Raw genomic sequence first — 18,856 nt, forward strand, 5'->3', positions numbered from 1 at the left:
AATTTATAATTCTAAGTGGAGGGTTGGTAGGGAAGGGTGGTAAGAGAGACAGAAAAGAGAAAAGAAAACAAAGCAGAGCAGAGTAGAAAAGAGCAGAGTGGAATAGCGTAACTTGGAAGAAGTTTCTATCTTGTTCCCCTTTCTATATTGCTTGTCTCAAATCTGTCTCTCTGGGGTGGATGCATTCTCATATTATTCTTCTGTGCCCTCCCCTGCCTGGGGGATATCTCTCTGCCATAGATGATTTACTTTAGTATGATTGATGATAGGTGCTGGATAAAGAGGAGAATACCTGAGAAAAAGTGAAATGAGAAAAGAGATGGGCAAGCCAGATGTACCTTTCTTACTCAGATTCCTTCTGAGAGGGAATGTATGAAATCTGACTATCTGCAAAAGGACTCCTTTGAAGCTGTCTGTCCCACTGACCCTTGAGAAGTCTCTGAGGCCCCAGGGTAGGCATCCTTGCTACTGAAGAGGATGGTGGCAGAGAAGTGGTAGAGGTTCTGGTTTTGCTTGGCCTTTACTAGGACCAGGCTAGTCTGTTTCCGGGGCAGGGTGTGGAATGGGTGACTAAGGAGATGTTAAGAAGACACAGAATCCAGTACGGAGTGATATCTGATTTTGGTAGTAATGGGGAATAAAAACTTTTGTTTGGGATTTTGGAAATCAGAGAGAGAAATCAGAGAGAGAAAATATCACAGAGACAGAAGAGAAGAAGGAGGTAAACCAGAGGGTCAGAGACAGAGATGCTATTTTGGATCTCACCTACTATACTACATGTGGAACCCAAGACTGGGGTTAACCAATCGAGCTATTGAAAGAATTTTTAAAAACTTTAAAGTGCTTCTATTTTGTTGTTGTTGTTTATTTGTTTGAAGTCATTCATTCCCTCCATATTCTATCAGGTGTCTTCCTTCTTGACCCAGCTCACTTATCTTGGGCAAATTTCATAGTTTTATGGTCACTTTTAATGATTAACATTTAATCCAATCCATTTTAAAGCTACCAAATAATATCAGATTCCATTCTCTATTTGTCTCCTGTCCTTCTTCCACTGTAGACTTATAGTTAGACCAGGGCTGCTGCTTGAAATAAGGAAGAGGGTGAGGTTCGTGGTTTGAATTGAAACAACCCATCTTAGCGCTACGGTAGACACAAAAGGTTGATTGTGAAATCTTCTTGTCAAATTAGTCACCTATCAAGGGTAGGGAGATGTCTCCTATTGCCTAATGGGTTAATGTAGTTCTGAAGTGTGAATGTGTGTGTGTACCTTTCCTTGTCAAGATCTCCATGAGGATAGTGTATAGATTTCATGTATATGTGGAAATGAACTTCACTTTGGTCCCTTCCATTATTGAACACCTTTGAGAAGACAGCTTTGTCAGAAGAATACAAATGGGCAACAAATATATGAAAAAAATTTCAACATCCCTAGGGATCAGAAAAATGCAAGTTAAAACTACATTGAAATTACATCTCACTCTGATTAGAATGGCAATAATCAAGAATACAAATAATAATAAATGCTGATGAGGAGGTGGGGGAAAAGGCACACCCATAGATTGTTAGTGGGATGGTAAATTAGAACAACCACGGTGGAGATTTCTCAAAAGACTAGGAATGGAACCACTATATGATCCAACTCTCCCATTTCTCAGTATTTATCCTAAAGATCTAAAATCAGTGTACTATAGTGATACAGATACATCAGTGTTCATGGCATCTTCATTCACAATAGCCAAGTTGTGGAACGTGCCCAAGTGTCTGGCAACAGATGAATTAATTAAGGAAATGTGATATAGATACACAATGGAGCTTTACCCAGTGATAAAGAAAAATGAAATGAGGTCATTTGTTAGTAAATGAATGAAACTGGAGAACATCATGCTAAGTGAAATAAGCCAGATTCAGAAAGTCAAAGGTTAAATGCTTTCTCTCATGTGTGGAATCTAGAACACAGAAAGGGGAAAAGGTGTGGCGTGGATCTCTGAGGGTAGAGGGAAGATCAGTGGAGTAGAGGAAGGAGATTAAGAGCGAAGGAAGAGGGACAGGAAAAGGAGGAAATGCACAATGAATTTGACAAAATTATACTATGTACATATATGAATATACCACAGTGAATTCCACTTACATATATCTATCAAGTACCAATATTTTTAAAAATAAATAAATAAAAGGAAGGTCTATAGAAGAGAGAAAGGGCAATAGGTAGAGAGGCAGAATAGAGGAAGCACTCAGGACTGAAATGGATTAAATTCCACACATGTATGAGTAGGTCAAAACTAACCCCACTATTATGTATAATTCTAATGCATAAATAAAAACATTAAAGACAAAAAGATAGCTATGTCTACCTTCAGCCCAATGCTTGTCCAATACCCTTTCCGGGGCTATCATGTTACCTGAACTGGTAGCTCTATGAATAACCCTACAATCCCAATTTATCTCTGTTCTTTTTGCCTCTTCAGATGAACTAAAGGAAGTTTCCCATCTTCTGAGAGTTGTGGAAAACTGGGATATAATATGACTTCCCACTCTCCTTCCCCGCCACTTTTCCTAGATACATTATTACCTCCTCACCTAGCTATCACCTAGCTAGTGCAGTTTATTACCTAGCTAGTGCAGGACACTATTGGCCACCCCCTTTTATAGTGGAAACTGAAAGTTGTGCTGATGTCCATCTGCTGAGGGTACACAAGTCAAACACTCTTGTAGGCTCTGAAAGCAGAGCTGAAATTTTTTTTCACATTTTTTTCTAGACACAACCAATTGTGTCTATTAATTACCTTGGAGCTCTTCTGTTATTTAGCTTTGGGGAGTACAGCTGGTGATATCTTCCTCCCCTTCTCCATTTCTCCCCTGAGAAAATGGTAAAAACTTCTCACCACAAATACTGGCCTCCTTCAAAGATAATGACTTACAAGAAGCCCTTCTCCCTTTCTTCCAGGTCTTTCCTTAGACTGGAGAGATGAGAGACTGAATTCCAGCAGTGGAGATGATTCTGCTCCCTTTAGTAAGCCTTAGTGAGTTGTGTCTTACTCCAATTATTGGTAGTTTTGGCAGTTCATTAGAAGGTATGGTACTTGGAGCCTCCTATTTGAGATGTGTGGCCAATTTCATTCCATTTCTGCAACATTTGTGCCAAAGGGATTGCTCTTTTCAGATTAGAGTTCTGATAGGATGATAAACTCAGCTATATTTCAGCTTTTCATTTCAAATAATGAAATGAAAAGTCCCTTATCCTAGGACTTCAAAGGTAAGCTTCATGTGTGTGTGTGTGTGGAAATGATGGGCACTAACCTCAAACGGGTTAAAGAAAAATTACATAGAAAATGTTCAGCAAGTGGTTGAAAGCAGACTGTGGATCTGGAATTCAGAAAAGAATTTCAGTGTGAGAAAGCTGACTTAAATCCATTCACATTCAGATGGCATTTGAAACCTTGAAAGGAAATGACATCTCCCATGGAGAATGTGCACATATGCTTGTGGAAGGAAAGGATATAGATAAAGCTGGGGGTGTGTCAATAAGTGATGGGAAGAAGGGGAGATGAAGGACAGGCAGGTGTCGACAGAAGGAAAATTAAGGTAAGATGGACAAGGAAATAGGCAAAAAGAAAACAGAAATAAAGTTTCACAACAACAACAACAAAAAAGAGGTGAGTAGCAAAGAAGAGAAAGAATGCAAATGAATGAAAGAAATAGAAAAGGAAAGAGAGGACGGTGGCTTCGTCAGGCTGTGGCATAGTGCTGCTGACATTTGCCTGGAAGCCTCTCAAAGAGGCTACAGCCCAAAGTATAGGTTTCTAATACGAATTTGGAGGAGAGAAATTTAGGACTCCTTCCAAGGGCTCTTGCTGCTTGTTGGATATGACAACTTGTTCATATATTAGGATGATTAACTTTATGTGTCAGTGTAGTCAGGCTATGGCACCTTGCCTGGTTGTTTTGTCAAACACTGGTCTGGATGTTGCTGTGCAGGGTTGTTGTTGTTGTTGTTGTTTTTTATTATGCTAAACATTTATAGTTGACTGTAAAGTCAACTGATTGAAAATGTTCAGGTAAAGCAACTTACTTTTTTACTCACCCATAACATGGGTGGGCCTCAAGAGCAGAGACAAACTTCCTTGAGAAGAAAGAATTCTGACTCAAAACAACATAGAAACCCTTTCCCTGTTCCCAAGCACCTGCGGGCTTGCCTGGCAGATTTTGGATTCAAGGCTGTACCATCAACTCTTGAATTTCCTGTCCTACAAGGTTCCTGCTTGCCAGGTCTCACAACTGCAAAATGTAGTTGCTTAAAATAAGTCAAGCTCTCCCTCTTTCTGTGTTTGAAGAGTTAAATAAAATATATATCTATCATCTATCTATATATATTTATAAATTCTGAAGAATCCCAGCTAATAAACATGTCTATTCTAGTACACAAGCAGTATTTCATTTATGTGTTTCTTTTTCCCACTAGATTAAAAACTTTTTAAAGTTTAGATTGCTTCTTGCTTGTGTCTCTCTTCACATTTCCTGACATATTTTAGGCATATAAAATACTTCAAAATTAATACGTGGTAAGATCTCCTTAATGATAACAGATTGATAGTCTGGGAAAGGGACACCATAGTTCGGTAATAACTCTCTTTAAATTCATGATATCAAGATGTGTATTTGCTAATTAACATGATTTCAGGCTGGAGATCTGAGGAGAAATTACCAGGTGGGACTACAAGTTGACACAAGGAAAATGATTTGTTAACATGTCAATGTTGCAGTAGGTATAAATCTCTGACCCAAAACTCAGGTGTGCAGGAAGTGAAGCAATGTTTTAATTTTTTAAAGTTTTATGCAATCTTATTATGAGCCCTTATTTGCTGAGTTTATGGAAAAGTCAAGTATTTCATTATTGGGGTGAACTGCAACCTATATTAGTGATGAGAAGATGGCTGAGGGGTAGAAAGCTTTGGATCCTAAATATCTGTGTAGATTGTAAGGGCCTCTGAGTTTTATGCATGAGCCCAGGATGCAGATTTTCTTCAGGCACAGCTGTTCTTGGTCTCTTCTTTGCGTATTGCTCACACCATGGGAGTTCTTGGCTTAAAACATCGGTGCTGAGAGGCTAGCCATTCTGTATAAGCCAAGAAAGGATCACTGTTGAGGTTCTGCTGTGTTCCTCAGGTACCATCAGGATGGTATACATAGCTCCTCATCTGTTTTTAGTCTGTGAACAATGTCATAGTTTCTCTCTCTCTCTCTCTCTCTCTCTCTCTCTCTCTCTCTCTCTCTGGTGTCTTCAAAAAGGCTCCCAACATTATCTGAAACATAAACTTAAGGTTTTTTACTAAAATATATAAGAGTGATCATTGTTAGGTAGCTTTTTTTTCTGCCCACAAAAATAAACCTGTGCGGTATGGAAACATAGGAATTTCATGCATGTAATGCAGGATAAAAAGAAAATACAGCAAGTGAAATGTTTCAGAAAACTCTTCTGTTACTTATGCTTCATTGAACAATTAAAGGCATCAATTACCTTACTGGTTCTTTTCTGTTTGCAAGACAACACAAGATGGCAACGATAACATGAGTCATCAGGAATGCAAATCCGATACCCAGAAGTGGCCATATGTCTGGAATTTCAAACAGATTAAAAAAGTAAATATATATAGCAAAAAACATTAAAGACCCCAAACCAAGCCATTTTTTTTTAGTCATAATGTCACCTACTGTTCTGACTGTACAGGACATCTAAAGTAGGAGGGTTGAACTTGACGTGGCATCGGTTTCCCTTCCATCCTTGTCCACATCTGGAAACAAGTGAAAATGGGATAGTTGAAAATGAACCAAAAAAAAAAAAAAAAATAGTGGAAACATATTTGAGCAGAATTGTCATGAGATAAAATGATGAAAGTCAATAAACAATAAGATACCAGAAATATGGGTAACTTTGATAAGGAACCAAAAATAATAAGCCAAAAGAAAGCAAAATTAAATTTTATTATTTTCATATTATGGTATGGGATGATTTTAAAAATATCTATCCCTTTCTTGACTTTATCAGAAAGAAAGAAACCTGGTTTCCACATGTTCCTTTTTTGTTGTTTTCAAATATTGACTCGTTTTTCACCAGTATCCAACATCATTTACTTAATCATCAATCAACTCAAACCGATCACATTTTTTCCAATTGTGAGCAGATTTAAGTTCTTACAGATAACCAATAAAGTCTATTGAAGTTGTAGATTAACATAAATATAAACCAGAGAACATATTTCTCCCTCACAACATAGGAGTGAACCTTCCCATACCTATATTTGGAATCATGTTAATTATCTCACTTGGTGTATTAGTAAAAAAGTAAAACAAAAAAAATCAGACTCCCACCATCAGGATTTTAATACCTTTGCTTTATTTAGAAATGTAAATGATGAAACATGTAACATTGATATGACTGGTAATCAGAAAGTTCAGAATTGAAAACTAGCTTGTGCCTCTGAGGGAGATGAGGTTCATTTCTAAGTGGTAAATGTGTCCAAATTTTTCTGGTACCATGGGCTTGCATATGTGTGTGAAAGTTTATATACACATGCTTACTTACCAGAAATAATGGGATACAAATCAAGGTGGGTCTGGCTGAATTTCCTTCCAAGTTCATAGAAAAATAGGATTAAAAACTAGCTTTTGAATGTGTGTATTTAAGAACTGTGTGCTAGAAGCAATGCTTATTCAGCACAGGCTTACTGTATTTTTTTTTTTTTTTTCTCAATCTCTCTTTTAAATGTGGAAAATTGTATGCTTAAAAGTAATTCCTTCAAAAAGCAATCAACTTATTTAAATAGTTAAAAACTTAAGAGGTTCTAGGAAGTCTGTTAGACTGTCTTCCTTTGCTAAGTAAACATTCTTTAAAAAGTGGAAACTAAAGACAATTTGATGGTTTTGATGTTTCTCGAACTTAAATTAGAATTTTTTAAGATTCGAGTATTTGGTTTTTATTTTCACAATCCTCAAGACATGTTTCTTGTCAGTCATCATTTGACAGCATGAATCTTTGTGGCGATATTCCACATGTGTACACATTGGTGTGGTTTAAAGATAAGGAACACTTTTTTACATTCTGAATTAATTTGGTCCCTTTAGATTTTGGAAGTATCACTTCTCTTGTCAGTTTTACAGTTATTTCTACCTTAGGCAAATAATATATATTTGATGTGCCTTTTAACATAAATTCCAGTGGAAAGTATCTGGGGATGCCAGTTAAAAAATAATGGCAGAAACCCAAACCCTGTCTATCATCTATTTCTATTGTCCATCTTTTTCTCTACATGTTTCTATATTTATTATAAAACCTGGTGAAGTGGACAAGGTAGAAAAGAAGGGAGAAACATTTTCTGAGTTGCATAAAGAAGAAAGTAGGAATACTAACATATGTTTTCATCTTTTATGTTAAACTAAACTTCTATGGAAAATCCAATGTTCAAAATAATGATGGCAATTTGCTCCCTAGACCTCTTTAAATTCTCCCAGACAGGGGTCTCCACATGCCTTGAAATGCTATGCTGAGGACAGCAGGAACAGCAAGCCAGAATGGTGTTCTGAAGTTTTGCCCATCCATTGAGCAACAGCAGTTAAATAAATTTCTCCTGTCATCCCCTTCAGTAGTGTGGGCTGGAAGGGAAAGCAGAAAATCCTGTCCGTTCTAACAACAGTTGGATGAACCTATTTCCTCCAAGCTGACCATAAATCTCTATTGAACATCATTAAGACATTGTAAAAGGAAAATACTAGAGTCATTTTCTCCATTGTTTTTCATAAATAGTCTGGATGAAGCAGCTTAGGTATCTCACTTAACTATTTTCATTATTACAAAATTGGCATAACACATGAAAATTAGGAGAATTCCTGATCCTCAAGGATATTTTTATTTATTTATTTATTTATTTTGGTAATGCATTGGGTATTTTTGCAGTGACTGGAGGTGAAAGATGAAAGCTTTTGTGGAAAGAAGAAGAAAGGGAGAGAGGATGAGTTTCAGGGAAGAATTCAGAATGCTTTTGTTAGATGACTGCCAACGAAAGAATACCAGTCCAGGTGGGGACACTGGAGGCATAGCCAAGGCCCTGGGGAACTGGGTGTTCGGTCAAGTGGCTTAGTGGGTGTGGAGAGTACTGTATGCTTGTCTGAGGCTAGATTAATTTCTAGAGGAATAGGACAATGAGAATTACTTTATTAGCTTGACAAGGATGAGAACTGCTCTCACAGGTAATCTTTTAGGTATTTTGTGACTCAACAAAATTGAATGCAAATGTGGTTTTACCTCTTGTGAAACCCAAAGGTTCATAAAGACCTTAAAATTATTTAATATGTAGCTTGGATTTTTTCATTTGTTTGTTTTCATTTTGAGAAGGAAAAGAATAATGTTAGATGTGATGCAATTACTTTGAATAGTTTATAAAATTCTTTTATTTTCATAATGAATCATTAGAATTGGTTTCACAAAATTAATGGCAGGGAAAAATAATTTGTTTTTATTTAGATAGTATCCATCTGAAAACACTGCGTTTTTAAATTTATTTAGAGCTCTATGTGGCTCTGGCTTTTACCACTTACTTCATTTCCACACTAGGGAATTTCAACTTTACTCTTACACCTCTAAAAGTTCAAACCACCACCCAATTATAGTGCAAATTCATTTAATCACCTATCTTCCTTCCTTAGCTTCTACCAAAATTGTTCAGAATTTCTGATTGGTTGGGATCAAACTCTCCTTGAACTCTGGTTGTAGGATCTATCCATCATCACCCAGCGTTCCTAGTTAGCAGGGATTAGTTCATAGATAGAAATGGATATGTGTCCTGTAAGAATTTTCTCGCCTAGGGATGCATTTCAATGGTTTTTTGTGGTAAGAGACTTCCCCTTCTCAACTATGATGTGAAAGAAAAAGAAAGTAGGCCTTCTTAAAATCAGGTAGTCATCTGCTTTCTGCAAAAGCCATCCAGAATATAAAATCAACTGTAGGAAGATAAAGCCCTGGGTAATCACTAGGAGATGGAGCAACAACCTTAAATGGCATCACAAACTCCTCTAATAGTTCATGTTTCAATTCTGCTGTACATTTAGACTTTTAGTTACATAAGTCAATATATTCCGTTACCATTTTGGCCACTTGGAAGAGTGGGTCTTCCATTATTAGCACACACATACATATACATATATACATACATATACAAACATCAGTTTTTTACTCATCCATTTTATTTGTTAAAGTTCTTCTCATCAAATTATTAGTAAGAAGAAATATTATTCATAAAATAATGTGTACTATGTACAAGGCACTCTACAAGATATAGAGAGGTTATACAGATAAGATGTGGTTGAGAATTTATAGAATTTATAGAAAATAAAAATACGTTAGAAAATAACTAAGATACGAAATAATAGTGAAATATAAAGAAAGTCAAAGAGAAGTACAAAAATAAATGATGAAATAATTGTTTCATGAATCTTTATTTTTCCAGACCCAGAAAGTAAATAATGTGCAATGTCAACTGGGCACTGATGAAACATGAGGTATAGTAAGTAATATTTCCTTCAAAGAATCAAGTGTTTATATGTATTATATGACAATGGTTCAGAAAAATTGGTCATCCAAGTAGATAGAAATCATCTAAAAATTACTGGATCTGGAGAGATGTGTTCAAATATGAGCTAATAGAATCCCAAACTAATCTTCAGATTTTCCAATTCTTTATTATCACTTCTTTTTCAACAATAATTTAGTTGTGTCATTTTAAAGATCTAGGAGGAAAATACCTTCAGTATACATTTTGAGTATGTTACAAATTAGATTTACCATTTAGCATTAGAAATGGTAGGTTTGTTTCCTTTTTTTTAGGCATATTTATAGTGACACATTATGACTATTAAATTCATGTTTTTCTTTTTCTGTGAGGAGGAGCCAGTATCACCCCACATTTACAGTTCACATTTTAGAAAAGTGCCAAAATAAGCCTAGCCAATAAAAAAAGAAAATACCTGCTGAGCACCTATATGGTTTAAAAAGACTCTAACTGCTTTAACAGATTATTTTTAATATAACAATGTTACAAAATAGGGATCATTTCCCCATTTCATTGTTGAGAAAATGAAGGCACGGAGAGGTTGTATTCTAAGTAACCCCGGGTGCATTTCAAATGAAATGTTCAATTTTGACTCCTAAGACCATGCTGTGCAGAACATGGTTTGGCTTCCCATACATTTTCTAAAGTTGGAATATAGTTATATGTAATGGAGTTGGTTTTATGACTTTAATCTTTTAGGAAAGCAATACTAGGTGAAACGTTTGGACTTAATGGTCTGAAAATTCCATTTATCACATTAGGCCTCACCCTGAAACATCCTGCAGAGATGTCAGCTGAGGTGCTGGGAAGAGCAAGAAATTGTCAGGGTATCTGCTGCTTTCTAGCTATGTGACTTTGGGAGTGTCAAATATCTTTAGTTTCCTGTTTATGAATAGCAATAATTATAACCTACAGAATGTGTGTAAGAAGCACATAAAACAATGCATATGTCAGTACACTGTAAACTGCAAATGCCGTGCCAAGCTGTTCAATATACACAGTTTCTCTGATTTCAGGTATAAATTCTGGTCATGACTGTGTCTGCTGCCCTTAAGCACCCAGGCCCTAACAGTGTGGTCCTCCTGAGAACTAGATCCTATAAGAACTAGATCCTACAAGTGCTGACTCCAATCCCTCCATGAATTTAAGATTAAAACTTAGAGCAAAAAGTCAATGCCACATCTTCTCATTTCATGACTTGTCAAGAGTGCCATTAATTAATTTTATTTTTTTGTACTGGGGACTGAACTCAGGGGCACTCAACCACTGAGCCACATCCCCAGTCCTTTTTTGTATTTTATTTAGAGATAGGGTCTCACTGACTTGCTTAGGACCTCGCTAAGTTGCTGAGGTGGCTTTGAACTTGTGATTCTCTTGCCTCACCCTCCCAGGCAGTGGGAATTATAGGCATGTGCCACCCATATCTGGCAAGAATGTCATTAAATAAAACAGTTTAACATGAATATGCCTCAAGGATCTTGATGCATTGTCCCCGCCCTTGGCAATTTGTTACCGCCTGCAGCAACAATTGGGTGGGTATTTATCGGAGGTGGACTGGAAACTGAGCTACTTCTATTATCTTTCTCTTTAGTGCACTGCTTTCTTGCTTGCTTGCTTATTCGCTAGTTTATAGAGGAGAGAGGAAATGAGGCTTACTTGGAGAGAGAGGCTTTGCATGAGAGAGAAAGAGAGACTTTGCTTAAGAGAGAGAGACTACACTTTCAGAGATCTACATCTTCTTAGTTCTGCTGCTTCTTCTTAAAGGCGCATCCTGCATCCTGCATCCTTCATTCTGCTATCTAGAGGTGTGGCTTTACTTCTCTGTTCTGCAATCTGCAACCTGCGTTGTGCCATCTATCAGAGGTGCTGCTTAACCGTGCTCATCCGGTTATCCCTCTACTAGCTGGTTATCCCTCTACTAGTTGCTTATCCGATGGTGCTTCCTAGGTGTGTCTTATGTACCTAAGGCAGTCAATCAGTTTAGGATTAAGTAGCATGGTTGGAGCATGCACTACGGTACTAATTAAGAATGAGGAACATCTGTTGACCACTAGCACAAAGGAGACATTAACTAATTAGGCAAAAGTAGATCACGCTGTGTTAACACTAATTATGCGCCACACCTCTTAGCTCAAGGCCAGCCGCCATCTTAGGGTTACCCAAACAAGTCTTCTGCAATGCATTATACAAGTAGGGGAAGAAAAAGCAGATGTTGATGTTCAGTGCTTGCCACGTACATTCTCCCTCAACTACATGAGGATCCTACCCATCAGATGCACTCCAACTGGGAAAAAAGGTAGAGATGCACCCACTTAACCTGAAGGCTTCTGCTCCAACCCAACAACCAAACATTGTCTGAGCCATGTGCTTAGCCTCTACCAGGGGAAGGGGAGTGGGGAAATTGAGACGAACTCTTCACAAGCCATCCTTACCATCGTGGGTGAATTCATTGTAACAGAAAATGAGTAAGCAGGAGAAGCACTAAATAATCTCTAAGCCACAAGACAACGAAATTCCACAGTGAATACCAGTGATTAATTTGCTTAGACTAATTTCTCCCATGACTAATTAGCTCCAGCATGTTGTATAATATTTATAAGTATTCAATAGAGCCCACCTGACAAAGAAAGATAAACATCCCACTCTATCCTGCATTAGGACCTGTTTTCTTAACACGAAGAGGAGAACAGAGAAATAAAATATAATTAGATTCTTTCAGACAAAGCCAACACCCTAATCTTTCCTAAATTCTAACAGGTTTTCTGCTATTAGTAGGTTGTTACTGAGGAGTTATTGAAATAGCTCATTTCTGGGTGTGCTTGGTAACACCCATTCATTACTCACTAACACCTGGAACACAAGCTCCTCCCCTCTTGATTGTCATTTGTGTGCAGGCCCCAGCTTCTTTGTCTCTTTGCCAGGGAAAACAAATGAGGAGCTGCACGCTTACTAAGCTTGTGTTCATGAGCTAATTTGTTGGGAACTGACAGAGGGTTTACTCTGGCTTTGTAAATGACTTGAATTGTTTTAGTAAGTCTAAAGCAATAAAATTGTTTTATTTATTTATAACCATCCTAAAAAGTCTGACGTAAAACACAGGCTAAAGCACAGGTATGTTTATTTCATAAGCTTGTTTGCATATTCAAAAGTAGAAGAAATTATATATGTCAATGAGATTACTTTATCCAACATTTTCATTGATTCAGGCTAATGTGGGGAGAACATATTTGATTGTACAAGTTCTAGTATTATGAAACTAAAAGAAATCTTAAGTCTATTTTAAAATATGACATCCCAAGCATCAGAGATAAGAATTTTGTTTAAAAATAAAAATATTAATAGGTTTAAAAAATTATCTTTCCATATCCACTTTTTCACTTCATCTCAATCACCAAAGTTGGATCAGTTTTACCTCCTAAATATTTTTTTACCTACCTAACCTTTCCAGTTCTGATTCGGCTGTGTGGTCAAAGGCCCTTGTCATTTTGGTATTGAAACATGCTCTTTACAGGATTTCCTGCTTCCAGACTGAGGTCACATCATATAATTTCAATCCTGAGTTTCTTCCATGTCCAGTGTGGGTGAGGGAAAGGGTTTCTATTGGAGGGATGGGGTGGCTATAAATTAATCGCTAAGATACTTATTTAATAGAAAAAAAACCATAGGAGACATTTCTCTCTTTTTAATCAGGGGCATGACTGATTGAGCCATGCTAATCTGACTCTAATAATATGGAAGAGCCCACCTGACCTTTATTTATAGTCATACAGGTAAAAGGGGGGACCAGGAGGAGCTTCTTCTGTGAGAAACAGGATGGGGTGGAGTTAAGGAAGCCATTTCCTCTAGTGGGTTATCCCAGCCGGACCTGCAAATTCTGGTGGTGAGCCACTGCATGGATACCACATACTCTAGGCAATCTGGAACAATCTCTTAATGATTGCCAGTTCCTGTGAGCCAGATTTCTATGTATGACAGCTTGACCAAGCCTGATTTTGCTAGTCATAAATGGCTTCCTGCACATTTCCTTGACTGAAAACCTCACCACTTTCTTAGGGCTTGCAGAATCCTGTCCAGACCAGGTGGTTACATAAGGAGGGGCTCTTCTGATCTGGCCTCTGGTGGTACAACAGGTTTGATCTCAATTCCTCTTTGGCTCCAAAACCCTATATTTTTATTCAAAGTTCCTTCACCTAAGAGATGCACTTTTTAACACTTTTGGACTATCCATGACATACATTTTCACTGACTGGAAGGTGGTTTCATTTATCAATCTGGCTAGCTGATATTTACCCCTAGGCACACAGACTAATTGTGTGACTAGACTTACCAACTTTGTCTTCATGTCTCCCTGAGAATCCTCATGACAGCACATACTCATGCAGTACTGAAATGTCAGTCCCTTTTAAATTTTTCTAGGCCATAAATTTACTGAAGGTCAGGCCCTTACCTGTTCAAACTTGTATGCTACCATTAGTACAATCCTGTGCATAAGTACTTGCTGAAAAATATTGTCATCACCATAATAGTAGTTCACACTTGGATGATGTGTTACAGTTAACCCAAATGCTTTTATTTTGTGCTTATATTATCTCATTACACCTTTAGAACAGTCATTTACAACTTTGGTGTGCTTCAGAATCACCTGGGACATTTGTTTAAACTTAGAGAGCTGAGCCCCACTTCCAGAGTTTCTGATTGAATAGGTGTAAAGTGGCTTGAGAATTTCATTTTTAAAATCTCTTAGGTGATGTTGCTTCTGCTGGTCTGGGGGCAGACCATCTAAGAACATCCCCTTGAGGTCAAGGATTATTTTACCCAATTTCAGAGGAAACTGAGGCTCAGAGAGCAATGGTTTTGTAAGCCGTGGATTCAGGTCCTTTGAATTGCTGGTCTTGTCTTCTTGTCATAGCATTGCATCAATAAAAGTGAGGGGCTAGGGTTGTGGCTCAGTGGCAGAGTGCTTGCCTAGCCTCTGTTAGACACTGGATTCGATTCTCAGCACCACATATAAATAAATAAATAAAATAAAGGTCCTCTGACAACTAAAAACAATATATATACACATGTGAAATATTTGCTATATTCCAATCCCTTATAGACGGCAGTTACATATTATCAGATTTTGTCCTGGGGATGATAATTTGAAAATTAAACCACGTGCATCTGTGTGGCTTTTATTGCAATTCTCTCTTGAATTAGTGGTTAAGTTGTGTAGAATAGAAGGGAGGCATATTCACATATTCTTTCAAATATTGCAGCCCAGTAAAAAATTAACATTAATTACTTTCGCATGGAAACTAAGAAGATAAAATTGGTCTTCTGTCTCCCTTTTTTCAAACAGATTGGTGTTGTAGCTGACATAATTCTAAAAAAAAGTTAATTTCTGAAGTTTATTCTTCAACTTTACATTTCTCCTGTTTTTTTTTTTTTTTTTTTTTTTTTTTCCCATTAGCCATGAAGTAATATTTCCCTGGAGTTGGATGGGAAACAAAATAAAAAAAGACAGGAAGAAGAAATAGTAGAGAAACTAAATAATTCACAAACTGGGCAGTTTAAAATGGGCTAGAAGTCAATAGAAACTTGTATTTTTTTAAGATAAATAAAGCAAAGGTCTTAAACTTTTGTTGTGGTCTGTAGTCCTCACAAGAGATAGGTTTTAGAAATGTTTCTTCTTCACATTGAGTCCGAATTTCCCTTCAAAACATATATTCTGCCAGGCACAGTACCAATACCACAGTACCACAGTAATCCCTGTGACTCTGGAGTCTAAGGCAGGAGGATCATGAGTTCAAAGCCAGCCTCATCAAATGAGCGAGACTCTCAGCAACTTCGTGAGAACCTGACTCTAAATAAAATATGGAAAAAGGACTGGGGATATGGCTCAGTGGTTGAGCACCCCTGGGTTCAATTCCTGATACAAAAAAGAAAAAAAATACATAAATACATATATATTCTCATCTAAGTTATAGCAAGATCTTAATCATGCTTTCTCTTCTTCATATTGAAATCTACATGAAAACACACACAAACCCAACACAGGAAGGCTAAAAATGAGAAAGAACAAACAGTGGATTGTTGGGCTCGGGCAGGAATTTCTGTCAACAGCACCACCCACAAAAGGTCAAACTGTGGGGGGTTCTAAGACTCACTTTGACATTTTGGTAAAGAAAAAAAAGGCCTTGACTTGCTGTTCAACACCAGGAACCTTACAATGGCTTTCCATCAAAGTGAGAAGAAGTCTAAATTGTGAACTCTTGGTTTATGGGGTAATTGGTGAGCGCCTTCCATTTGCTAGACTCAACTCCAGGTTCTAGACCTCACAGTCTACAAGACTACATGCTTCTGGCCTTCAGTCTCACTCAAGATTGTGTTATCCCTAAACACACTAAGCTCATGCTTGCCTTAGTGGTTTTACAGTTACTGTTCTCCATGACAGGGCACTCTGTCCAAATCTTGGAATATTTTCCATTTTCACAGAATTGTGGGTTGGACTCAAGCTATGCTCTCTCAGAAAACCTTAATCAACAAGTCTACTATATATCACCTGCAACAAACCCATCCCCTCCCTTTCTAGCAATCTGCTCACCCACAGTATCTTAGCTTGTAGCATTTGTTATTACCCACATGTGCACACACATCTGTATTGTATCTATATATGTATTTAAAATATATCTGTAAATATCTATGCATTTTTTATATGTATACACATAATATGTACTAAGCTATATGAACACAAATCTGAAAACCTGAATAATTTTTCAGATACAATATAAATTTTAAAATTAATCTGAGCAGTGCAATAACACATTTGATATTTTTAAACACCTTCAAACATTTATAAAATCAGGCCATTCTGTTCTTTCAAAGGTTATTCTCATGCTATATATACTGTATTAGAAAATAAGCCAATATTTGCCTGATGATGGAGCCTCACAGAGAAAACCTGAGAACAATGTCATTTATAAATGCTGCAGTTCTAAGAAAAAACAGCAATCTGAATATAAGAGCAAATTGTTCTGTGGGATTCAGTTAACACTGTAGCTTGCCATGTGCTGTTCCAATTCATAAAGAAAAGGCAAATCAATTTGTATAAGGAGACTTATGGGCAGGAAGTACAAATAGAGTAGAAAACCTATTGTTCTAAGGTACCAACGGAGTACCTCCAATAATATTTCCACATCAAATCACTGTGCTGATGAATTTTTAATGCTGTTAATGAATAAGTAATCCCAGTTTTGTGTAAGCTCTTCTGAATATATAAAATGAATAACAATCCAATTTATTTTGTTGCTAATGAAAAATCTCCAAAGATATTTCCTGGTCTAGATCAATTTACTGGCAAATTCTCAAATTTTTGATAAACAGTCTCTCAAGTTTTTAATGATTCCCAGGTATTAATAATATATCATTGTAAATGTGAAAAGATGAAAGTTGAGCAATTTGTTTCATAAAGCTACATATCTCTATTATGTAAATCAAATATAACACATTCACAAAAATCATAGAGTGATCTTACTCAAAGTTGTACAAAAATCCCCAAATAAAATACAGTTGACCCTTTGTATCCCTAGGATTCACATTTGTGGTTCACCAGAAGCAGATAGAAAACATTTGATTAAACAATTCCATCTGTAACTGAACATGTACAGACTGTTTTTCTGGTCATGATTCCCTAACCAATATAGTATAATACTTATTTGCATAGTGTTTACCTGGTATTAGGTATTGTAATTAACCTAGAGATGATCAAAGTATACAGAGAACGTGTTTAGGTTATATGCAAATAATAAAGCACTTTACGTAAGGGATTCGAACATCTGTGCATTCCAGTATCCACAGGGTCCTGGAACCAATCCTCTGGATATTGAGGGATGACCATAGAGTAGAAAATCTCTTATTAAGGAGTGTAGGAGCAGACAATATGGTTCAGAATAATTCCACCATTCACATGTCTCCATTGTTAGATTCCATTATGATCTCTTACACTTCACAGCCTTGGACAAAATGAAGGATGATGGTCTTTAATGTGCAGCACCTGGGGAAGATGGGGCTGGAGAAGACAAGCTGTATTTGGCACAAAGGCAACATCCCTGGAATAAGAACAGGGTGGCGAAGCTAGCGATGGAAGAAAAATGACCCTGTTAAGGGCTATTTGATGTTGTGAAAAATCTCATAAATTTTAAGGACAATAGGTCATTTAGCACCTGGCTGGGGATACTCTAGGTGGAGAGGGTGAGAGAGAATTTGTAAAAATAAAAGACAGAGCCAGAGAAGGCAGATGGTACCGATGGCTCTTTACCAAAGAGATGTCGCCCCATCTTAGGTTTCAATGCTTTCTGCCACAATAAATCCTGATAGCAAAAGATTTTTTTCCACACCCTCGCTACAGAGAAAGAGGCATTTCCTGTTAAATTAAAAATGTATACAGTTTTAATTATTTCCCAAGCACTTTCCTGCATTTTTCAAGGAACAACAAATGCACTGAAAATCTTAGGCCATTTTTTATGCCTTGATGACTGACATGTAGCATATATTGGTTGGGTTTATATGTCTGAAATTATGATTCTTGTAGCACGCTGTGTTTGAATATATATCATATGCACAGATTGGCATGAAATAATATATATTTTTGCATTTGATTTACATTGTATATTTACATTAAATAAAAGGGTTTTGATTTAAAAAATTGATTCAAGTAATTGTTACACTGTATGTCCCATATTGTATACCATATATGATGTACTAAAACATCTTTAAAATTATTATTTTTTTAACTAGATATTTTATACTTGATTCATTTACTCAAAACTAATTATTGAGGTCCAAAGCTCTATCTTACATATCAGGACAGAAGCACAAAAGACAAACTATCTGAGCTTACAAATTTACATTTTATTAGGAGAGTGTGTGTCTGTGTGGGAAAAGACAATAAAGAAATATCTAAATGGGTGGTTGCAGAGCCCAGTCACGGGTCTAGTTTGAGACTGTGAATGTGAACAATTCTTTCAAGAAATTTTGTCATGAAATGGACAAAGGCAAATCTGTTGGAAACTGGAATAAAAAGTGTGGGGGGGGATGAGGGTTGTTTTGCCCTTTTCTTCAAGGTTAAACCTGTAAGAGCATATTTCTTGGTACTTCTGGAAATGATTTAGTGATGAGGCTGGTGTCTGATGAAGAGAGCAATGACATAGAAGAAATCCTTGGGAATTGGAGAAGGAATGGATTCCAGAGCCCTTAGGGGTGCAGGGTCTTTT

At 36.9% G+C, this 18,856-nt stretch overlaps 1 protein-coding gene across 1 annotated transcript in view; it reads right to left on the bottom strand.

Moving 5' to 3' along the window:
- Positions 1–18,856, bottom strand: part of MALRD1 (MAM and LDL receptor class A domain containing 1) — a gene marked incomplete at its 5' end in the record, with an annotated part of 672,621 nt that overhangs the window by 25,438 nt on the left and 628,327 nt on the right. Inside the window, 2 exons of the mRNA XM_079107637.1 lie at positions 5,519–5,615; positions 5,713–5,792. Coding sequence (XP_078963763.1) covers positions 5,519–5,615; positions 5,713–5,792 — 177 coding nt within the window. The remainder of the gene's footprint in view (positions 1–5,518; positions 5,616–5,712; positions 5,793–18,856) is intronic.

The sequence above is a fragment of the Sciurus vulgaris genome (genome assembly GCF_902686455.1).
Source record: "Sciurus vulgaris genome assembly, chromosome: 12".
Classification (NCBI taxonomy): domain Eukaryota; kingdom Metazoa; phylum Chordata; class Mammalia; order Rodentia; family Sciuridae; genus Sciurus; species Sciurus vulgaris.